The sequence below is a fragment of the Panthera pardus genome, unplaced genomic scaffold (genome assembly GCF_024362965.1).
Source record: "Panthera pardus isolate Hobbes unplaced genomic scaffold, ASM2436296v1 HiC_scaffold_8, whole genome shotgun sequence".
NCBI lineage: Eukaryota > Metazoa > Chordata > Mammalia > Carnivora > Felidae > Panthera > Panthera pardus.
The window spans coordinates 9,794,703-9,818,878 of record NW_026527013.1 but is presented as its reverse complement, the minus strand read 5'-3'; the positions used below and the strand labels follow the sequence as shown (position 1 = coordinate 9,818,878).

Sequence of the window (24,176 nt, the reverse complement as noted above, 5' to 3'; positions counted from 1 at the left end):
GGAGGAAGCTGACTGGTTTTGTCGAGCATCAGACCTTCCCCTCAAAGTGTTGGCCTTGGGCCAGCGGCAGCCTTTAAGGATGCAGAGTTTCAGGGGCGCCTGGGTGGCTCAGTGGGTGAAGCGTCTGACTTCAGCTCAGGTCGTGATCTCGGTGTTCGTGGGTTCGAGGTCCGCGTCGGGCTCTGTGCTGACAGCTCAGAGCCTGGAGCCTGCTTTGGATTCTGTGTCTCCCTCTCTCTGCCCCTCCCCTCCTCACACTCTATCTCTCTCTCTCTCACAAATAAATACACATTTTTAAAAAATTAAAAAAAAAAAAAAAGAACGCAGAGTTTCAGGCCCCACCCAGCTCTGCCAAGTTCGAATCTGCATTTGAACACATCCTGAGCAGCCCGGAGGTGGTCAGAGTCTGAGAAGCCCTGGGGCATCACTTGACCCTCCACCCCTCAGGGTTCCTGGCTGACCACCCAGCTAACACTGGCGGCTCCCTCCTAGGGTTTCGGGAAGGCCTGGCTAGGTGACGCACAGTCCTGGGTACACAACAGGGTGCTTACTAAGTCTTGGCTACTTTTTTTAGTAAGCAATTTTTTTTCTATTTAAATTCACTGGCTTCCTTTTAAAATTTGTTGTTGTTGTTGTTGTTTTTTAATTTTTAATGTTTATTTATTTTTGGGAGAGAGTCAGCGTTGAGCCAGGGAAGGGCAGAGAGAGAGGGAGACACAGAATCCGAAGCAGGCTCCAGGCTCCGAGCTGTCAGCGCAGAGCCCGACTTGGGGCTCAAACTCACGAACCTCGAGATCATGACCTGAGCTGAAGTCGGAGGCTTAACCGACTGAGCCACCCAGGTGCTCCTGTTTCTTTCTTTCTTATTTATTTTTTTTTTAAATTTTTTTTTTTTAACATTTATTTATTTTTGAGACAGAGAAGGACAGAGCATGAACGGGGGAGGGGCAGAGAGAGAGGGAGACACAGAATCGGAAGCAGGCTCCAGGCTCCGAGCCATCAGCCCAGAGCCCGACGCGGGGCTCGAACTCACGGACCGCGAGATCGTGACCTGAGCCGAAGTCGGACGCTCAACCGACCGAGCCACCCAGGCGCCCCATTATTTATTTATTTATTTATTTTTAAAGAAAATATAAGTTGCGTTACTTTTTAAAAAGGAATTATCACTGGATGTAGTTACACTGAGTTTTAAATTATGTATTTATTTATTTTGAGGGGGGTGGGGGAAGGGGAGGGGCAGAGAGAGAGGGAGGGAGAGAATCCCGGGCAGGCTCCGCGCTGTCAGCACAGAGCCCCACGAGGGGCTCGAACCCACAAACCGCGAGATCATGACCTGGGCCGAAATCGAGGGTCGGATGCTTAACTGACTGAGCCACCCAGGTGTCCCTTCCATTTTAACCATTTTAAAGTGCGTGCTTTTTCTTAAGATTTATTTCTTTTGTAAGTAATCTCTACACCCGACCTGGGGGCTCGAACTTGGAACCCCGAGAACAAGAATTGCACCCTTCGCCCACTGAGCCAGCCAGGTGCCCCTCAAAGCGTGCCATTTAATGGTGTTTAGTACCTTCACACTGTTGTGCGACCCCCCCCTCTGTCTAGTTCCAGAATATTTCCATCCCCCAAAAAGGAAAGCAGTCACCCTGCGTCACCCCTCCCTGGCAACCACCAGTCTCCTCTCTGCCTCTGGGGGTCCCTCTCGTCTCCATATTTCATATAAATGGAATTATTCAATGGGTAGCCTTTGGGACTGGCTACTTTGACTTCTATTTTTTTTTTTTTTTTTTTGTAGCTCGTATTTTCCCCTTCTTTTCACATGACCCACCTGCCCCTGCCCTAAATCATGCAGGTCAGATAAGAGCCGCAGAGCCCCATCACGGACCTATGAATTCACACGGCAACTCTTAGTTACCAAGCACAAAGGCGTAGGGGGACTGGGTCTTCGAACATTTGCCAAGACTGGACGTGAGAGTCTTGAGGAGTCCAAAGGGGCTCCAACTTCGGTAGCTGGCTATTTCTCTCCAGCAAAAACCATCACTGAGGTGTCGTGCAGCCTTAAGGGGACACCGCTTCTAGACGATTTCTCAAGGGTTTTAAGATGCCGAGGCACACGATAGCTGGATCACAGGGGCGCACAGTTGGTGCTCGGTAAATAGTTGTTGAACGCACGACGCACGGCAGCACCGATGACTGCCATCGTGACGAATTCGTGTTGTAACGTATTAATGTGTGCGTGCCATGCACAGCCAGTGACCGGCCCAGAGGGCAGAATGAGTGAGGGGATAGTGAAACCCTTACCTGAGAGGTCAAAAAATATGCCTCGAGTGTGGGGGGGAAACAAAATCCAAAGATGCAGAGTGTAGGCAACACTCCCCACCTCCTCCGTTTAGTGGTTTAGTTCAAGAAGACACGTTGAAGGAACCCTCTCCCCTGGGAGAAACTTTTTTAAACAAATTTTGTCTCCCCTGGGAGACAGAGAGAGACAGAGCGCGACTGGGGGAGGGGCAGAGAGAGAGAGGGAGACACAGAATCCGAAGCAGGCTCCAGGCTCGCAGCCGTCAGCACAGAGCCCGACGCGGGGCTCGAACCCACGAACCGCGAGATCGTGACCTGAGCCGGAGTCGGACGCTCAGCCGACTGAGCCACCCAGGCGCCCCTGGGAGAAACTTTTTATCCCCGTGGCCATCTGTCCTTTTTGACTTTTGATCTTCCAGCACGGATGGGGTCAAGCAAGTTTGAGGGAGGGAGAGAGAGAGAGAGAGAGAGAGAGAAGATAAATGGCATTGAGCATCCAGATTGTTGGTCTGGCTGCCGTATTGCCCGGCCCGGACAAGAGGGATCATTGACCTGCCTTTCGACAAGCACTTCCTGTGTCTGTCCTGTAGGCCCGGCACCGCAGTAGGCTTTGGCGATTCTGCAGAGAATGGAATCCTACTGGCAGCCACAGGCATAATAAAAGCAAACAGGTATCTAGGACTTACCATGTCTGGGATATGGTTTTAAGCATGTTACGTAGAAATCAGTTCATCAATTACAACTCTGTGAAGTCAGTGATCATTTCACCGAGGAGGCAGCTGCCGCCCAGAGAGGTGAAGGGACTTGCCCAAGGTCACACAGCAAGGGGTGGTAGATCCAGGATCCAGTCCCAAGCCGGCTGCCTGCAAAGACGGGGGGCATTTCTCCACCAACGCCCAGATAGTCATTGGTTGAGGCATATCCAAAGGTTTTAACTCCCCAGTGCCTCGGGCCTGCCCCTCACCTCCTTCCCATTCATGCACATTCACTCCCCTCCAGCCACTCAGGCCTCCTTGCCGTTCCTTGAACCCACCAGGCAAGCTCCAGCCACAGGGCCTTTGCACGGGCTCTTCCCTCTGCCTGGAATGCTTTTCTCCACCCACATACCCTCATGGCTCCCCCCTCACCTCTTTCAAGTCTTTACTCCAATCCTTCTTCCTCACTGGGGCCTCCTCTGGCCACCTTCTCTAAATGACGTTTCAGTCCCCCATTTTCTTTTTTCCAATCTGGCCGTCTGCATGTTTTACTGGAATATCAGCTTCACGAATGCAGGCTGCTTGAGTCTCTTTTGTTCACTGCTGGATTCCCAGTGCCTAGAACAGTGCCTGGTGCACAGTAGGTGCTCAATAAATGTTGCTGGGTGAATGCACGCCTGAGCCAGTGACGGGAGGCTGATGGAGGCATGACCTGAAGTGGGGAGAAAGAATTCAGCTCGAGATTCAGCGGCTCACACGGATTCCCGCCCAGCAGCCCCCACGGGCAGTCTCCCCGCCCCCCACCCCGTCTCCCTCCTGAGTCCCAGCCAATGTCCTGGGGCTGCCTGTGAAACCCAGCGATCCCAGGCGATCCGTTCATGCCAGTGGGAGGCAGCGCACGTGTCTCGGCTGTGCCGCGATGGGCCCGCGAGGGAGAAAGCAGGTGAAAACCCACCGCAGCTGCGCATCTCGCTGGGGTTGGAGCTTTGCAGCCAAGCTCAGGGCCTTGCTGGCCGGCTGCTCTCTGCCGTCTGGCCTGGCGTTTTATTTAGCTGTGTTCTTACGTATGTGGGGGCAGTTCTGTACTTTTGCTCCAAGCAGGGAGAGTTCTTGCTGGCCCGGGGTTTATTTTTCACGTAACCTTGCTCTCTGCTTCTCTGTGCAAAGGTGGGATGTGGGGTGAGCCCATGCGGCCCGAATCGGGTAGCCTTTGTATGTGTTTGTCCCTGCTCGGTACGTCCTCGGTTGGTGGGTGTCAGGATGTGAGGCAAGAAGGCTGGAACACCGGGGCAGCTGTGGATATGTAAGTACCTTTATTAAGATGTAGGGATTTTTTTTTTTTTTTTTTTTGTGGTTTGGAGACTTGCTCGTTTTTATTTTATTTTTTATTTAATTTTTAAAATGTTTTATTTATGTTTGAGAGAGAGAGAGAGAGAGAGAGAATGAGAGCGTGCTTGAGCGGGGGAGGGACAGAGAGACGGAGACAGAATCCGAAGCAGGCTCCAGGCTCTGAGCGGTCAGCACAGAGCCCGATGCGGGGCTCGAACTCACAAACCGTGAGATCGTGACCTGAGCCAGAGTCGGACCCTTAACCGACTGAGCCACCCAGGTGTGCCAAAAGCAAACTCTCAAAAAACAACTCCTTTTTTTTTTTTTTTAAAATTAGAGAGCGAGAGACCACATGCACAAGCGGTGGGGGGGGGGGGGCGGGCAGGAGAGAGGGAGAGAGAGAGAGAGAGAAAGAGAGAGGATCCCAAGGAGGCTCCACGCTCAGTGCAGAGCCCAATGCAGGGCTCGATCCCACCACCCTTTGGTCATATGACCTGAGCCAAAATCAAGAGTCAGATGCTCAACCGACTGAGCCACCCAGGCGCCCCGAGGATCCCTTTCCTTTTCAAGGACTTAATAATACTCCACCACATTTCGCTCGTCCATTTTTCTGTGGATGGACATTTGGGTGCTTTCCTCTTTACCAGTTGTCACTCCCGCCATCAGTGCCCAGGGTCACCTTTTCTTTTCTTTAAAAAAATTTTTTTCTTACGTTTTTACGTGAGTACTCTCTGCACCCAACGTGGGGCTTGAACTCACGACTCCAGCGCCCCACCATCAAGAGTTGCACGCTCTTCCGACTATGCCAGCCAGGCCTCCCTAGGGTTGCCTTTCCGGAAGCCCTCGGGGATGTTTCTCTTGTCCTTTTGATAACAACCATCGTAGTAGGTGTGAAGTGATTTCTCAGTGTGGTTTTGATTTGCATTTCCCCATGGCGAGTGGACGCTTAGCTCCTTTTTACGTGCTCATGCTCAAGGGCCATTGGGATTTCTTCTTTGCAACATGTCTATTAACCTCCTCTGCCCACTAATTAGATTTTTTTTTTTTTTTGGATACTGAGTTGCACGAGGCCTTTGTAGATTTTTGGATGCTCCCTCCTTATCAGACCTATGATTTGCAAATATTTTCCTCCACTCAGAAGCTTTTTACACTTGATCTTAGCCAAAAGGCTGAAAGGCAGCGGACCGAAGCTTTTTAGTTTGATGTAGTTCCAACTTCTTGATTTTTGCTTTTATTCCTCCCCATTGTGAGTTTTTACTCCGGGGCGGAGGCGTAACACCCGCCCCATCCCTGGCTACCTGCTCGGGAGAGTGTGTTTGCTCAGGGCTCGGAAATCACTGTTACTATCAGCCCAGTAAACCATCATCCGGAAGGTGACAAATGCGTCTGAAGGTCGGCTGAAAATGACATCTGGATTACCGTCATCCTGGCTGTTAGAAGCCACGGTCTGCTGCATTTCACACTCTTCAGCCTAGGACTCTGGAGGGGACACTGTTTCCGCGGGGACTTAGCAACCTTTCTTTGTCCAGGGCTAGATTAAGATGCTGTATTGACCGTGTGCACGTTAACCACACAGCCAAGGCAGGAAGGCGTGAAACCACCCGGGAGAGGCTCAAGCAACAAATGGAAGAGAGTAAAGACTGAGAGAGAGTAAGAGAGAAGAGGTGGGGGGAGGGAGTCCATGTGGAGGTGTTATTTCTTTGCTCTCTCTTTTTTTTTATTTTTTATTTTTATCTTGAAATTTTTTAAATGTTTATTTTTGAGAGAGAGAGAGAGAGAGAGAGAGAGCGAGCATGAGTGGGGGAGGGGAGGGGCAGAGAGAGAGGGAGACACAGAATCCGAAGCAGGCTCCAGGCTCTGAGCCATCAGCACAGAGCCCGACGCGGGGCTCGAACCCACGGACGGTGAGATCATGACCTGAGCCGAAGTCGGACGCCCAACTGACTGAGCCACCCAGGTGTCCCTCTCTTTTTTTTAAATGTTTATTTTTATTAAAAAGTTTTTAATGTTTGTTTATTTTTGAGGGGGGGGGGCGTGTTGCAGAGAGAAAGGGAGACACAGAATCTGAAGCAGGTTCCAGGCTCTGAGTTGTCAGCACCAAGCACGACGCGGGGCTCGAACCCACGAACCGTGGGATCGTGACCCAAGCTGAAGTCAGATGCCAAACTGACTGAGCCACCCAGGCGCCCCGCTTCCTTTCTGATTTAAAAAAAAATTTTTTTTAATGTTTTTATTTTTGAGAGAGCACAAGCAGGAGAGGGGCAGAGAGAGGGAGACACAGAATCTGAAACAGGCTGCAGGCTCTGAGCTGTCAGCACAGAGCCCGACGCGGGGCTTGAACTTGCGGACCGTGAGATCATCACCTGAGCCAAAGTCAGACGCTTAACCGGGTGAGCCACCCAGGCGCCCCCTTGGGGCATTTTTCAGTTCCCATCCTGTCTATATTTAGGAGAATCGTGTGTCTTTCCAACGTATATGGTGAGCTTGAGAAGTTTTAGGGAATAGTTTTCCTTTGCTTTTTTGCTTCCTTGCTGTACCTTTATGCATTTTCACCAGAGATGAAGCTGCTTTACCTGTTACTAGCACTTCGCCCACGGGCGGTGAAGCCTGGTGGCCAGCACAGCTGTGTAAATGTCCCTGTCCACATGCAGGGGGTCACAGGAGGCCCCCAGACTTCCCTGCGGTCCCCTCCGTCCTTCCTCCCTCCCCCGAGCACCAGTACCAGCCTCTATTAATCGCGGCATCTCTGGGCACCATCCGGTTGCCATGGAAACTCGGGCTGGTCCAGGCATGGCAGTAGGGGGTCAGTCCCCCCTCTCAGGTGGCTCTTCAGTTGGGATTCGGTGCTGTGGTGGATACAAGCATGCCTGGTGCTTTGTAAAACTCTATTCCTGTGACGTTAACGACAGGGCTTTCTGTGGCCTCGGGCTTCATGCCTTATTTTCTTCTGTTTGCTTTTCTCCCCCATTGTCTTCTCTTTGCGCCGTCTGTTCACTGCTTCTAGGGGGAAGCAAACCCCATATGCTTTGCCATTTCCTCTGGGCAGTGGTTGGGCAAACAGAGAGGGGGAACAGCACACCTGGCCAGGGGGCCCAGCAGGTGCCAGGGACAGATACCCGGCCGGCAAGTGCCCGTTGGCCCGGGATGTGTTTGTTTCTCGTGTGTACACGCGGAACAGCTGGGGCCCCGCTGGAACCGCTCGCGAGGGCACCGCAGAGCACGCTGGATGGTGTCGCTCGGGCAGCTGTCCCCTCGGCCACCAGCACTTGCCGTGGCCCGGCGCCGTGCTCAGGATGCTGTCTTCCCACAGGTTAGCTCACCGACCCCTGTGGCTTTCCGTGGCACTCACCATCGCCTCCACGTTGTGTAGGAGGAAGCAGGTTGAGCAAACTGCTGGGGACCACACAGCGAGTCGGTCGTGTGCTGGGGTAGGACCTGGCCTCTTTCCCACCGTACTTCGTCCCTTCCCTCCGTAGGTGGAGCCCGGGACCCCAGGCAGTCGCAAGGCGCTTCGTGATGTCTTGCTGGGGAGACCCTTTCCTAAGACCCTTCGTTCATCCAGGCAAGAGATATTTAAGGTGGCAGGGACCCGACGCCAACAAGACAGGTCGTGATCCTTGCCTCCGTGGTGCTGACATCCTTTGGGGGCGGCAGATGTTATCGAAGGCTACACATAGGTCCCAGTCCCAGAGACTGACCGCACTGGAGGATGCGACGGGGGGGGGGGGGGGGAGTGTGGGGGGGTGCCTGCATCTGACCCTAGCCCTGAATGACGAAAGGGAGTCAGCCCATCGGAGATGAGGGGGACAGCAGGTGCAAAGGTGGAATGAGCTCGGCAGAGACCAGGAATGGTGAGGAGGCCCGTGACTCTGGAGTGGGAAGGCAGAGGGGAGAAGTGAAGGGGATGAGGTCAGGGAGACGGGACAGCCCTGTAGGGTGTGGCTTTTATTCCTGTAACAGTAGAAGTGCTGACCGAAGACTTTCAGAAGGACCCACTGACTGCCCAGCCGAGTACAGGGTGGGACTTGGGAAGCCCGCTGACCCGGGCGAGGCAGCTGCCCAAGGTCAAGTGAGCATTGTTGGGGGAGGGGGCAGGCAGTGGCCAGAAAACTGATCAGATCCAGGATATATTTTTGGAGGCCCGCGGCTGGGACCCGGTGATGCTTGTGACCCAGGGAGTGGAGGCGGCTCAGGAGCCGGGGGGGGGGGGGGGGGGGGGCGGGAGGGGAGTGACTACATGGTAAATGGGGAAGCCTGCAAGGAAATGGGGAGACCGGGAGCATGCTCCGTAGGGTGGGGTGGGGTATGGAGCGTCTTGTTTTGGGGTTGCAGGCCAAGCGGGGGGATGTCCCAGAGGGTGTCACCTGGGATGTGTGCCTTCGATTCTGTCCTTCCTGTTCCTCCTCCCACCTTCCCAGGTGCAAATACATCTTCTGTAGATGGGCAGAACTTTCTCCATCAAGGTGCTTCTGCTGTGCCTGGTCTCTGGGGTTTTAGCTAAGTGGTAGATCCTTACAGCACACCCAACCTGTAAGCTAGATTCTTTTTTTAAATCCTGAGGCAGTAATAATATTTTTTTTGGGGGGGGAGGGGGGACTTCTGCAGGTAGAAATGGAACCTGGTAGCAAGGCACTTGAATCCACCTTCCGTCCTCAGTTGTATTTCTGTAAAACGGGAAGGAAAATGCCTTCCCCGGGTACATGCTCATGGAGAAATTACAGATTTTTTTTTTTTCAGCGCAAGGGGAATGCATGTGGAAAAACAAAGGCTTTCTAAATGCACGACTGTAGGTGACTTAGCGTAAGATTTCATGAGAGTAAATTGAAGCTTAAAGGCATTGTGAAGGAGAGATCTATTAAACCCCATCAGGTACACGATTTGGAAAGAAAACAGAGGGTAACTGTTGACGTTAAACTGCTGTTGAGCTGATCGGCTCAGGACAGGCTAGGAGAGCTCTCAGTCTTTGGATGCTTCCAGCAGGGGGAGAGGAAACAGGAAATAGTTGGGGGGGGGGCGTGGGTTGGGGAAGATGAGCTTCCATTCCCACATACGTTATTGTTGTTGTTGTTTGGCAATCCAGAGGTGGCCTCCTCCTCTGCACCTCTCTCCTTACATCTCTGGGTGTTGAGGTGGCTTATCAACATTCATGCGTGAGATTCAGCCTCATAACTCTGTTTCACTCATGCTAGCCTTCCAGTGGGTCTGCTTTTCTTGGACGGACGCTGAGAGGCCACTTTTCAGGAGGGAGAAATAGGTTTGAGATTGAAGAATTGCTTGGGTGGAGTGTTCCAGGGCGTTCCAAAAGCCGTGGATTATCTCCTTCCAGGAGAAACCAAATAGAGTCCTCCCCACGGTCCAAAAGGTCCCACAAGCTCTGTCCCATCACCTCTCCACCCTTATCCCTTTTCTCTTTTCAAAAACCCAGCCAGGTGGCCAAGAGCAGGCAGGCTCACCGGACAGATGGCCACGCCCCACGTGGGTTTTTAAAGCCGACCCTTGACCTCGCCCTTTGATTTTTCCCAGTGACTCTGTGGGGCTCACGACACCCAGGGGCGGGAGGGGAGGCCACCAGCAGCCTCTCCATGACCGATTTTGCAGCGAGGAGCCCCGAGGCGCTGAGCCACCCAGAGTCCCACCTTCCGTGGTGCGTCCCGCCATCAGGGCCTCGTCGGTTGCCGGGCAGCTCCCGAGAACCCGCTTCCCGGCCCCGAGTTGCCAAGGAGATGCCCACCCCCGGCCCCGGGGGCAGCGCGAGCGGCTGTCCCCGGGCTCCCTTCCCTCCCGTCCCTGCTCGCTGTGCGCCGCGCTCACCGTCCGCCCGCTCTCTGCTCTCCCCTCTAGCTGCGCCCTGTGCTGGAGGCCGAAGACCCTGCGAGTTCTGAGCGAGGCCCATGGATGTGGAAGGCCTCCCGGGTCCCGGATCCCATGTTCTCCCCGCGCAGTTATGACGCCCTGCACGACGGCGGCCGGGGCCCCCCGGCGGCGGACGGCACGGCGGGCGCCCCGCAGGACGCACGGGGCCCCCGGATGAGCGGCCCCTGCCCCGGGCCCCCTCTGAAGCGGCGCGGCGGCGTGGTGGACCACCGAGATGTCATCTTGGCCCACCAGGCGCACAAAGTCCACAGCACGCCGCAGGCCCGGAGGAAGGAATGGGAGTGAGTCCGGGCTGGAACGGCGGGTGGGGGGCGGGCGCGCCCCCGGGGGTGGCTTCCGGGGCGGGAGCGCGCTCCTAGGGCGAGGATGGCTGCTGAAGCCCCGTCCCCTGCCTGGGAGCCCCCCTCCCCCCCCCCCCCACGTGAACCCCCGCGCAGCCCAGGGTGCCCCAGCGAAGGGGGGAGTTGGTTGGCTTGGCAGGGCGTCCGGGTCGGTGGGTGTCCCCTGGGATGGGTTGGCCAGTCTTTCCGGTGGGAGGCATTCCTGAACCTGGCTGAGAAATGCTGGGTTTCTTTTGGGGGGGGGGGGACGGCGGGGGCGGGGATCACATGTCTACTTCAAGCCCTGGAACTAAACCCGAGGGTTTGGCGGCTGGAGGTGAAGTTTGTGCTGAAGGCAGAGAGAGGCGCTGGTGGGGGGGGGGGGGGGGGGGGGGATGTGCTGGCTCCGGGGGCGCTGGTCCTGGGCCCCCTTTCCCTCTGCCAGTGACCCTGAAAGTGGGTCTTCTCCTGGGAGTCGCCTTGGCGAGGAAGTGGGGGGGCTCTGAGCCGGCTCTGCTCCTGTGATCTTGGGCGAGAGGCCTCCCTGGGCTCGTATCCTCACCTTGAAGTCGCTCTTCTAGGCTGAGGCTGGAAAGCAGTGCGTGAACCGTTCAGTCCCGGGTACAGAAGGAGAGCTGGCGCTTTTTTTTTTCTTTTTCTTTTTCTCAAGCGCTTCTTTGGCAAAGGCTTAAGACGGGGGTGGGTTCCTGGACGGACATCAGGAAGGTGGGATTCCCAGTGCAGATTTCAGGGCGACCGGAGCTGAGGCTGGCCTGGACGCTAAGCACTCCTGGGCACCCAGAAATGCCCCTCCCGCCCACTCCATGCACCGGTCTGACCCCTGGGAAGTTACAGACACGGTCTCCGGCACCCCACAGGGCTGTCCCCCAGGCTTCCCTGGATGTTCGGTCTGCTGGGAGGGAGACCTGGAATCGAAATGCCAGCTGGGTGCAGGGTGCGCTCGTGAGGGCTGTGTAGATACGGACTGCGATGAACACAGTGTCCTCAAAAGGTGGTGCTAATTTGGCCTCTGAGGCGGTTTCCTGAGGTTAGGCTGACATCTGGTGGCACGTTGGGGGCAATGTGATGAAACTTGATTCGCCCACAGCCGCGTTCCTTCTGACTTTCTCCTCCCGATCCGCCGATCTAGCTACTCACCAAACCTGTCCTTCCGTCCGTCCGTCCATCCATCCATCCATCCATCCATTCACGCATATTTCTTCTTTTTTAAAACATTTATTTATTTTTTTAATTTACACCCAAATTAGTTAGCATATAGTACAACAGCGATTTCAGGAGTAGATTCCGTAATGCCCCTTCCCCATTTAGCCCCTCCCCGCCCCCCCCCTCCAGCAACCCTCCGTTTGTTCTCCCTATTTATGAGTCTCTTCTGTTTTGTCCCCCTCCCTGTTTTTATATTGTTTTTGCTTCCCTTCCCGTTACGTTCATCTGTTTTGTCTCTTAAAGTCCTCATATGAGTGAAGTCATAGGACTTTTGTCTTTCTCTAATTTCACTTAGCATAATACCCTCCAGTTCCATCCATGTCGTTGCAAATGGCAATTCGGCTATTGTTGCTAGTGCTGCTATAAACATTGGGGTGCATGTTCCCCGTCGAAACACCACACCTGTATCCTTTGGATAAATACCTACCAATGCAGTTGGTGGATCATAGGGTAGTTCTATTTTTAATTTTTTGAGGAATCTCCAGACTTTTCCAGAGTGGCTGCACCAGTTTGCATTCCCACCAGCAGGGCAAAAGAGATCCTCTCTCTCCGCATCTCGCCAGCATCTGTTGTGGCCTGAGTTGTTAATGTTAGCCATTCTGACGGGTGTGACGCTGTATCTCATTGTGGTTTTCATGTGTATTTCCCTGATGAGGAGTGATGCTGAGCATTTTTTCATGTGTCAGTGGCCACCTGGATGTCTTCTTTGGAGAAGTGTCTATTCATGTGTTTTGCCCATTTCTTTATTGGATTGTGTTTTGGGTGTTGAGTTTGGTAACTTCTTTATAGATTTTGGATACTAACCCTTTATCCGATACGTTGTTTGCAAATATCTTCCCCCATTCAGTCAGTTGCCTTTTAGTTTTGCTGGCTGTTTGCTTCACGGTGCAGAGGCTTTTTATCTTGATGAGGTCCTCATAGTTCATTTTTGCTTTTGTTTCCCTTGCCTCCGGAGACCTGTTGAGTAAGAAGTTGCTGCGGCCGAGGTCAAAGAGGTTTTTGCCTGCTTTCTCCTCGAGGATTTTGATGGCTTCCTGTCTTATATTTAGGTCTTTCACCCATTTTGAGTTTATTTTTGTGTATAGTGTAAGAAAGTGGTCCAGGTTCATTTTTCTGCATGTGGATGTCCAGTTTTCCCAGCACCACTCGCTGAAGAGACTGTCTTTATTCCTTTGGATATTCTTTCCTGCTATGTCAAAGACTAGTTGGCCATATGTTTGTGGGTCCATTTCTGGGTTTTCTATTCTGTTCCATTGATCAGAGTGTCTGTTCTTGTGCCAGTACCATACGGTCTTGATGATTGCAGCTTTGTAATACAGCTTGAAGTCCGGGATTGTGATGCCTTCTGCTTTGGTTTTCTTTTTCAAGATTGCTTTGGCTATTCAGGGTCTTTTCTGGTTCCATACAAATTTTAGGATTGTTTGTTCTAGCTCTGTGAAGAATGCTGGTGTTATTTTGATAGGGATTGCATTGAATATGTCGATTGCTTTGGGTAGTATCGACATTTTAACGATATTTGTTCTTCCTATCCAGGAGCATGGAATATTTTTCCATTTTTGGTGTCTTCTTCAATTTCTTTCATAAGCTTCCTATAGTTTCCAGTGTATCGATTTCTCATCTCTTTGGTTAGATTTATTCCTAGGTATTTTTTTTTTTATTAAAAAAAATTTTTTTTTTAACGTTTATTTATTTTTTTGAGACAGAGAGAGACAGAGCATGAACGGGGGAGGGTCAGAGAGAGGGAGACACAGAATCTGAAACGGGCTCCAGGCTCTGAGCGTCAGCACAGAGCCCAACGTGGGGCTTGAACTCACGGACCGCGAGATCATGACCTGAGCCGAAGTTGGCCGCTTAACCGACTGAGCCACCCAGGCGCCCCTATTCCTAGGTATTTTAATGGTTTTTGGTGCCTCTTCTTTTTTTAACATTTGTTTACTCTTGAGAGAGAGAGAGAGAGAGCGAGCGAGCGCATCAGTAGGGGCAGAAAGAAGAGACAGAGGATCCCAAGCTGACTCCACACTGTGAGCAAAGAACCTGATGAGGGGCTTGAACTCACGAACCGCAAGATCATGACCTGAGTAGAAGACAGACGCTTAACCCACTGAGCCACCCAGGCGCCCCAGTGATTTCTTAAAATATCACCTAATTTCCACTCCACAGTCAAATGTCTCTGCTTGTCTTTTTCCCAGTTGATTTGTTTGAATCAGGAAGGTGGGCGTGTTGTATTGGATCATTCTGTCTTTTGAAAAAAATATTTGTGGTCGCATTTGGGGTACCTGGGTGGCTCAGTCGGTTGAGCGTCTGACTTCGGCTTGGGTCGTGATCTCGCGGTCCATGAGTTCGAGGCCCGCGTCGGGCTCTGTGCTGACAGCTCAGAGCCTGGAGCCTGCTTCGGATTCTGTGTCTCCCTGTCTCTCTGCCCCAACCCCACTCGCGCTGTCTCTTTCTCTCTCAAAAATAAGTAAACATTAAAAAAAATAAAAAAAAAATTTGGCTACTCCCATAAGTGAAGTCCTAGGTATTTGTCCTTTTGTTATTAGCATAGTCCTCAAGGTTAATCCATGGTGTAGCCTGTGTTCGAGTTCCCTTCCTTTTTAGGGCTGAATACGATTCCAGTGTGTGGACGTACCACACCGTGCGTATCCATTCATCTGTTGACGGGCCCTGCTTCCGCCTTTTGGTGATTGTGAATAACGCTGCCGTGAACATGGGTTTATAAATATATCTTCTGGACCCTGCTTTCAACTCTCCTGGGTGTGCTGCTGGGTCACGTGGGGATTCTCTAAGTCTTATTTCGTCAATAATAGCGTTCTCTCCCTGTCCGCCCTTTATACCGTCCCAGTGGCTCACAGAAGAAGCCAGATCGCTCGTTCTACAGAATATCCACCATTCTGAACCGTCTGTTTGGGAAGCTTATTTCTTTTTAAAAAAAAATTTTTTTTTAAATGTTTATTTATTTTTGAGAGAGACAGAGACAGAGCTTGAGTGGGGGGAGGAATAGAGAGAGAGGGAGACTCAGAATCGGAAGCAGGCTCCAGGCTCCGAGCTGTCAGCACAGAGCCCGACGCGGGGCTCGAACCCACAAATTGTGAGATCATGAGCTGATCATGAAGTCAGACACTCAACCGACTGAGCCCCCCGGGCGCCCCGGGAGCCTTATTTCTGCACGTGTTGCTGACCGTGGTGGCTTTGCCCATCTGTAGGAATCCCACGCAGGAAAAGTATCCACCGAGGTGAAACTAACCGTCGTGAATGTGACTCCATGTCTCAAAATGTCTTCCTGAGAATCTCGAACGTGTTTTCGGCCACCTTCTGCTAGGGATTGAATGAGATCACTAGGGTTTCTTCTGCCTGTGACCGACGGAATCCTGGTGCCAGGAACGGACAGAGCCCCAGCTTGGCCGTTTCTCGCTGCTCCTGCCTGCTCCCGTTACTGTTTTCTTCAACCCTTGCTCTCCGGGCAGTGGCCTTTTTAGGCCACGTGCCCACGTTGCCAGCCTTTGTCTGAATCTGTCAACCCATTTGCGCAGGGCCGTGCAGACCTTGGTAGATCACCACACGCTGTATGGTTCTTTATCTCCTTTCTTGTCTGTCTTGCCCACTGGAATGTCCCGGGCCCCTGAGACCCAGGCTGGTTCCGCGTAGGTTACACAGGAAATATCAGTTGAATGAACGCACCGGGTGAGAATGAGTGAGGGTTGCTATCTATCTGTCTATCTATCTATCTATCATCGAATCTATCTATCGAGGAAGATTCTTAAGCAGGCTCCGCGCCCAGCGTGGAGTCCGACACGGGGCTCGATCCCATGACCCTGAGATGGGTGACCTGAGCCAAAATCAAGAGTCAGACGCTCAACCGACTGAGCTGCCCAGGTGCCCCAGCTTTTCCTTGTTTTAGATGAGATAATCACAGGGCTGGAAGTTGGAGCATTTGGTTTCAAACTGCCGCGGATGTACTCCCTGGGGAGCCCCAACCCGCTCTGGAGATTTTTGCACCCCGAGTTGAGTGAGGAGGTCCCTCTTCCCTCCCCTCTGCTCTCCCCCACCCCAACATGTCCCCTCCCTCTGCCTCCCCCAGGACTTCTTTCTTTTACCAATACTTAGGCCACCCTCTCCGTGCTCAGCTCCATGTGGGGCCTTCGGACACATCGGTCAACAGTCAGCTCTCCACCCAGCAGGAAAACCAACAGGAAGCCAGCAGGAAGAGTGTGGAGGGTGGGGAAGGACCGGGGCGGGGAGGGTTAACTCTCATCCCCGGCTGGCAGACCCCTGCGGGGCTTTGTGAGATGCACCTCTCATCCAGCAGGGCTCCTGGGGCGTCCCAAGCAGACTCTGGGTCGTTAGCATGAAGGCCGATGCAGGGCTTGACCTCACGACTGTGAGATCATGACCCGAGCTGAAATCAAGAGTCAGACACTTGACCGATTGAGCCACCCAGGCGCCCCTGCATTTCTTTCTAACAGGCTCACGTGTGGGGTGGGTCCTTGGGTCCACGGAGGGCGATCTAAGCAGCCAGGTTCTAAGTCATCCCCACGGTCGCCGTCATCGCCAGAGAGCAGAGGGCCTGCGCACGAGAATGGAGGGCGGCGAGAGGAGAGCCAGCCACACCGCCGTAAGGACCATGACTAACACTTACTAAAAGATAGTGCAGAATATCATTATTTTCCAGCATCTCTGTGCCGCACGTCTCGTCACGTGCACTCAGCGAGCCGGCCGTGTCGTTCTTACTATTGCCGTTGGTCTGCTCCTCATGCAGACGGGCGGGCAGGCCCCCAGGGTTACCGAGGCATCTGGGGGCTGAGTCGGGACAGGGTGGTGTGGCCTTGACTCCCAGGCCGGAACTGGCTGTTTCTAGGATGTGGGAGCTCAGGCCCAGCCATCCTGCAGGTCACTGGCTGGGATGGGCAGCCCGAGTCGTTCTGGTCCCCGAGCCTGAGCTCAGAGGAGGGACGCACCGGGTGAGGAAGAAGGCAACACGGGTTCTTCTAGCGAACCGATTTTCTCGTTTATTCTCGGCCCCTTCCCTACCCCTGTTCCCTTCGTCTTCGATACCCCATAGAATAGTTCCGTGGTTTTCAGCGGACAAATTAGGATTATTTAGGGTTATGTGGGACTGTTGGTAAAATGACTAATGCCACTGGACCCCAAAGAGACATGTTTTGTTTAAACCACACATGCGGTTCCTGAGTTCGAGTCCTGCGCTGGGCTCTGTGCTTTATCGCTCAGAGCCTGGAGCCAGTTTTGGGTTCTGGGTCTCCCTTTCTCGCTGCCCCTCCCCCACTACAAGGTCCTGTGTGATCTGTCACTTGCCTGCTTTCACCTCTTCCCATTCTCCCCCTTACTCACCCTGCTCCAGCTACGTGGGCCTCCTCACTGTTCCTCAAACATATCAGGGCAATTCTGTCTCAGGACCTTTGCACTGGCTCTTCCCTCTGATTGGAATGCTTTCCCCCCAGGCACCCATATGGCTCCTTCCTTACCGCCTAATGCCTTTTACTTAAAGGCCACCTCCTCAGCAAGCCCTTCCTCACCACCCCTATTTATTTATTTATTAAAAATGTTTTTAAATGTTTACTTTTGAGGGTGAGAGACACAGAGCATGAGCAGGGGAGGGACAGAGAGAGAGGGAGACACAGAATCTGAAGCAGGCTCCAGGCTCTGAGCGGTCAGCGCAGAGCCCGATGCAGGGCTCGAACCTGTGAACCGTGGGATCGTGACCTGAGCCAAAGTCGGACGCTTAACTGAATGAGCCACCCAGGCACCCCCCCCCCCCTTCTTTAAAATTTAACCTTTATACATTTCGATTTCTTCTGCCCTACTTTGTTTTTCTGGTTAGTGCTGATGACCAACTCATATGTATTATACATTTGGCTTTTTATCTTGTTGATTATTTATATTCTCTCCATAAGCTCCCCGAGGGCAGAAAGTTTTGCCTGGTTTGTTCTTTGCTGGGACCCTAGCTTCCGGAACAGGAATCAGCAAGCTACAGTAAGGGGGCCAAATCTGGCCAGACACCTGTTGTGGTATGGCCCATGGGCTAAGAAAGGTTTTTACACCTAAGTGGTTGAAAAAAATCAAAGGAAGGGTAATATTTCTTGATATGTGAAGTTGTATGAAATTCAAAATTCAGTGTGCATAAAGTTTTACTGGAACGCACCCCGGTCGTTTTGTGTGCCTCTTGTCTGTGGCTACTTTTGCACCACAGTGGTGGAGTCCGGTCTGTAACAGACTGGCCTGCAAAGCTGAAAATAGGCCATTTAGAGGAGTTTGCCCGCTTCGGTCCTGGCGTCGCGGATGCCCAGGCCAAGGGATGCCCATTCGCCTGCGGCTGCCACGACCAGCCACCAGGTGGCGCTGTGGCTCCCGAGCCCGGCGGACGTTGGCAGCCAAGGCAGGAAGCGATCTGCTCACCCTCCTGGGGGGACTCACCTACGGGGCTCATCCTTCCCTCTTGGGGTTCTGAGAAATGGAAGGCGGCCCCAAAGCGAGAGTCCAATTTTTGCCATATAATCCTCCATCACTACGTATATGGCACTTTCTTTTTTTTTAGGCACAAAGGGCTTATAAAGATGAATGAGGGGATCTCAGGGTTTGAAGGGCTCCCAGAGGGCTGAGGGCTGCAGGTGGGTCCTGGGGTCAAGTCTGAGGCCCATCAGGCCTTGGGCTGGGGTTGTGGTTGAATTCCTGGACTGGGAGCCAGAGGGGCGGGGTTTCACATCTCAGCCCTGCCCCTCAATGACTCTGTGACTCTGGGGGGAGGGGCATTCTTCTCTCTGCGTGTCAGTTTCCCAGTCTGTAAAATCGACGTAATAACACCCATTTCTGGAATTCTTGCAAAGGTGAAATTTAATGCGTTATTATATGGCAGGTCTTTAAAACAATGCAGGTACCTAGTGAGCCTTGATGCTGGTTTGCTATAGTCCCAGGAATGTCGACTGTTTTGCGCCTAGAGGCCTCAGTTTACACAGTAAAAAAAAAAAAAAGAAAAAGAAAGAAAAAAAAAAGAATAGCAAGTTGTTTAGACATCACAATTAAACCCAAACCTGACCTTTAAAGACCTGCTTGGAAATCAGAGCACTTTTTTCTCCCTTCTTTTTTAAGGGAGGCAGTTGGACAATTCTAGCCTACTTGATATTTAAAAAAAAAAAATAGGTCTGGTCCCAGGGAGTTTCTTTTTCAGTGCAAGCTGGCTGGTTTTTGGTGCAGAAAGACCCTCCTTTTGTCCTCTGAAGCAGTTACAGCTTTGGCCGTGGCCAGCCATAGAGGGCCTGGGGAGCACCCCCTACCACGGTGTCCCCCCCTGGGGGCCCCCTCCCCCCCATCCCATCCCTTATGATCAATCAGGTTTTCCATGCTAGTTTTTGGAACCCAAGCAGCTTGTGAACAAATGTCCCCTGAGCCCACCGCTCATTCCCATCTTTTCTTCTTGCTGCCAAAGTCTACCTTTGAAACACCCCAAGATTCTCTTGATGCTGTCTGTGCACCTGCGCTCTCCAGGCTGTCTGCACTGTTTCCTCCCGGGGGGGGGGGGTCATCTGCTCCGTCTCCGCCTGCGTTTCCACCATAACTGCTCTCACTTTGGTCAAGTCTCCCTGGCCTACCTTCCATGCCTGGCATTTTTAAGTCGTGTTTGCACCTCAGGGCCTTTGCACTTGCTGTTGCCTCTGTCTGGGATGCCCTGGCCATAGCTGGCTCCTTCTTGCAATCCAGTCTCGGGACAGATGTCAGCTCCTTATGCTCCCTGTGCAGAGACTCCTGCCCTGTCACTGTGGCTCACATCACTCTGTTCATTGCCTGCAATTGTGTGTTTCCTTCTGAATTGGACTGCTGGGACCATGAAGGCAAGGTTTTTTTGTCCTCCTTGTCCACTGCAGTGTCCCTGGTGCATAGAAGGTGCCAATGTTTGTTGAGGGAATTGGTCCCAGTGTTTGTTGAGTGAATCGAACATCTGTGTTGATGACCTTTCTGGGTCTCTGGCTTGGAGACCTGCGAGTTCGTTAGAGCCAGTGAACCTCATTTTGACTTCAGGTCTCTGTCCAGGGCCTCCTCTGGTTCCAAGGCCTGCATGATGTACTCAGGGGGGTCTGCCTGGAGGAAGAGGCAGACAAGTGACTGCCCCCATCATCCAGGGGGTACACAGAGACCAGCCCCCATTTATCCCACCATCACCGTGGGCCTAGGAGCTTAGGGTCTGAATTCACGGGGTCCTCACCCCGGCACCCATTTCACAGAGGAGGCTACGGAGGCACAGAAAGGGAAATAATGAAGACTACAGGGCAGAACCCGCCTTGGAGCCCAGATCTCTCCAGGTACCAAGCCCAAGCTCTTAGTTCCTCTTCTTGCAAGATCGTGAGTTTGGAAATGCCGGCACAGAGTAGACTGAATGCGTGCATGAATGAATGAGGTGTGACCATTTAGCTTTTCCGCGCCTTTTAGGTACTAAACTCCATGAAGGAACATCCTTTTCGTATTGATCCTTGAATCTTTTGCATTGCCCAGCACAGCGCTTTGTGGGGAGAAGACACCTGATATCTGCTAAATGTGGCTGTGTTGAGTCTGAGACAGGTTCCGAATGAAATCTATAAAACCTTGAAGGTGAGTGTGGCACACATAACCCGTCCTCCAAATCTGTCGCCAGAATCGGCTCCGAGAGGCCAAGTTGGGATAAAATAAAATGTAGTAATTTCTCACCTTCTAACATTTTCTACTTGTCACAGCCCCCTTGGTGGTGGTGGGGGGGGCAGGTCTTATAACCCCTGGGTGAGCCCAGCGCCTCGAGTCGGGTCGGTGACTCGAGTTAAAAAAAACAATGCCACGTTGGGGCGCCTGGGTGGCTCAGTCGGTTGAGCCTCCGACTTCGGCTCAGGTCATGATCTCGCGGTCCGTGAGTTCGAGCCCCGCGTCGGGCTCTGCGCCGACAGCTCGGAACCTGGAGCCCGCTTCGGATTCTGTGTCTTCCTCTCTCCCCGCCCCCTCTCACGCTCTCTCTCAAAAATTAAAAAAAAAAAATTAAAAAACAAAAATAATGCCACCATCTCCCCAAAATGCCACCTCGTAAAGCAAATCTGTTCCTTTGCCACCCGAGAAGGCTGTTCTTACCAGTTTTAAGTTCTGCTGGAGGGCCCCAAGTGTTGCAGAGAGGATTGATTTGGGGGCAAAAAGGAGCTGCTTTCAAACCTTAGCCCCTCCCTTCAGAGCTGGGTGACCCTGGGAAAGTACCACGGCCTCTCTGGGCTCCAGGAATGGTTACAGAAGTTCCCGGTGCAGAGAGTCGGGGAGAGTGCATTGACGCGGCGGGGCGCAGCCAGCCAGGTCTTGGAAGAAAAAAACAGCCTGTCTTTCCCCTCCGGTGGCCTGGGAATGGCCTAGAAGTGTGGGCCGTGGGGCTTCTCCGGTCTGCATCTTAGGTCCGGGGATTCTAAGCCTTCACAGCCTGGTGACTCTGGAGCCACTGTGCCTGGATTTGCCACTCTGGTTCTGTACGTGCCGTGTGACCTCGGGCCGGTGACCCCGCCAGCGGCCTCCCCTGCCTTGTCTGTAGAATGCGGACTAGCTAGGCCTTAATCTTACTGATTACGTGGCACCAGGGCGAAGTGCATAGGAGGTGGTCAGCAAAAGTTCACGCGAGCGGGATAGGAGACCGGAATGAGTCTGTGGCCGAGAGATGAAAATCTGACCTCTGAATCTGGGGTGCAGACCAATACAAAGGGCCAGATAGTGAATGTGTCCAGCTCCGGGGGGGTCATGTGGTCATATAGTCTCTGTAGCAGTGACTCAGCTCTGCTTTTGTGCCGCCTTTGAAAATGTGTGAATGGATGACTAGGTACCAATAAAACTTTATTTATAGCCGTATCTAACCTGACATGTAGCTTGTCTCAGCGGAGACGAAGAGAAGGTCATTTGTATGGTGATTTCTGGGCAGATGGTGATGTCAAAAGCCACCGCTGGTGGCTTAAGCCTTGCATTGGAGGGTCGTCTTATTTTTGTTACTTATTAACATTTATTAAGCACATGCCCTGGCCACCATTGTAATAGGCATTCTGATACTTTCGTTTAATCTTTTGCGAATATTTTATTCAAAAAAAAAATTTTTTTTTTAACGTTTTATTTATTTTTGAGACGGAGAGACAGAGCACGAATGGGGGAGGGTCAGAGAGAGGGAGACACAGAATCTGAAACAGGCTCCAGGCTCCAAGCTGTCAGTACAGAGCCCGACGCGGGGCTCAAACTCACGGACCGCGAGATCGTGACCTGAGCCGAAGTCGGCCGCCCAACCGACTGAGCCACCCAGGCGCCCCCTTTGCGAATATTTTAAATTACCCTTTCCTCCTTTTTGAATCAGGGGACTGGAGCCCAGAGTGGTTGAGAAATTTTCCCGAAGGCACACAGCTCAGAAATAACCTTCAGGCTCTTCGGGGTCCGTTTCCCCCAAATCTGGCCTTTCCCTCCAGGGTCAGAGACTGGCTGGGACCTTCTTTCAAAGCTGTCATTTACATGTTGACAGCTGCCAAAAAATGCCTCAAAAAATGGGGACGCGCCCAAGACTAAACGTGAACGTGTCGGGTTTTTCAGCAGACACGTGTAAAGACTGAAATTCTCTACCAACTGGCACGGAACCCGTGGATGGGGCCTGTTGGGGAGCCCTCTGGAACGCTGTGGAACTCTTCAGTTCCTGCCTCGGAATCTGGCTGTTCCACGCGGAGGGAGAGGGAGAGAGCGAGCGCAAGCAGGGGAGGGGCAGAGAGAGAGGGACGAAGAGAGAATCCCAAGCGGACTCTGCACGGTCAGCGAGAAGCGGGGCTCGAACCCACCAACCGTGAGATCGCGACCTGAGCTGAAATCAAGAATCGGGCGCTCAATTGACTGAGCCACCCAGGCGCTCCTGTGTGTGTGTTTTTTAATACATATTTTATATTATTTTTGAGAGTGCGAGGGGGGTAGGGGCAGCAGGAGAGGGGGAGAGAATCCCAAGCAGGCTCCGTACCCAGTACGGAGCCCGAAGTGGGGCTCGATCTCACGACCGTGGGATCGTGACCTGAGCCGACATTGAGTTGGATGCTTAACCGACTGAGCCACCCGGGCGCCCCAGTTTCCAGGTGATTCTAACACGTAGTCACGCTTGAAAACTAACACATAGGCCATCACTTCTCATGTCACTTACGTATACTCAGAGGAGGTCCCCAGGCTTACACACAATTCAGAAATTTAAAATACACTAGAGGGTTAAAAAAATAATAATGTCTAATCCATTCCTAAGCCAACACGGAATTATTCTCCTATGATTCACCGTTTGGATTCTTACTCTTCTGGCTTCAATGATCTCTTCTCTGTGTAATCAGATATTCAGCTGGGACACATTGGTACAGCTTATTGTTAAAATATTAAAATATTTCCATACCAGTTAGTAAATAGCTGTTGCCTGCAATCCTCCCCCCCCCCCCCCGGGTCCTCCCACGCCTCCTGTGAAATATTTTATTGTATTTTATTTACTTTATTTTTGAGAGAGAGGGGGCATGAGTGAGTGAAGGGCAGAGAGAGGGGGAGAGAGAGAATCCCGCGCAGGCTCAGCGGGGAGCCCGCGAGCGGGGGTCGAGCTCACGGAGGGTGAGATCATGACCTGAGCCGAAGTCGGATGCTTGACCGACTGAGCCACTCAGGTGCCCCTGGTTGTTAAATACTTTAAATTTTGCCCAGTGCGTTATGACCTGCTTGCCCATATGGGTGTCTCGAATGCAGGTGGGGATCTAGAATCGGTAGGAAACCTCTGAGCCATCAGTCCACCCTGCTTACCTTTGAGAGCCTCCCTTGTCCCAGCCTGCAAGGTCCCCTCCTTGCAGGAGGAGACTCACCTGCTTCTGAGACACATCTGGGACCCAGGAATCTTTGGGAGGCCTGGGCCCTTTTTCAAGGGTCCAGTCACCCCTGATGCCCCGGGCATCCTTCTCCTCTTGGGGAACGGTACTTGGGGTACTTGGGGCATCCCCCAACCTCCACGACCCTCCCGTTTGCTGCCCTCAAAGGCACCTTCCTCTCCCTGCCTTTGGGCACAGCTGGTATAACTTCCTGAATGAGATCAGGATTTCCTAAGAGACAAGGAGGGTGTTGACTTTAAAGAATGTTTCTTCTGAGGCTGGAGACCACAACTTCCTGTAACAGAGAGGGCTATGTTGGAAGAGAGACACGAGCAAAGCTATGGGGGCGCACAGGTGAGAGAGAGAGTCTGGGGAGTTGGGGGGGGTGGATCACGGAGACGGCGGGAGGGTTTCCTGGTGCAGAAGATGGGGAGAAGCATGCCCTGGAGGAGGGCCAGCAAGGCCCCACCCGCGAGGAGCCCTTTGCAGTCCGATCAAGTGTGGGGACCCCTTTTCAGAATCGTGTTTTTAGGATGCGTAAAATCAAATGCAAAGAAGACCAGTTGTAATGAAAGTCAGTAACCAAAATA

The 24,176-nt window shown here is 52.6% G+C and overlaps 1 protein-coding gene across 1 annotated transcript in view; it reads left to right on the top strand.

Moving 5' to 3' along the window:
• Positions 1-24,176, top strand: part of LOC109254011 (voltage-dependent P/Q-type calcium channel subunit alpha-1A) — a 277,715-nt gene that overhangs the window by 2,110 nt on the left and 251,429 nt on the right. The window contains 1 exon segment of the mRNA XM_053897324.1: positions 10,158-10,471. Coding sequence (XP_053753299.1) covers positions 10,212-10,471 — 260 coding nt within the window. The 5' untranslated portion in view covers positions 10,158-10,211.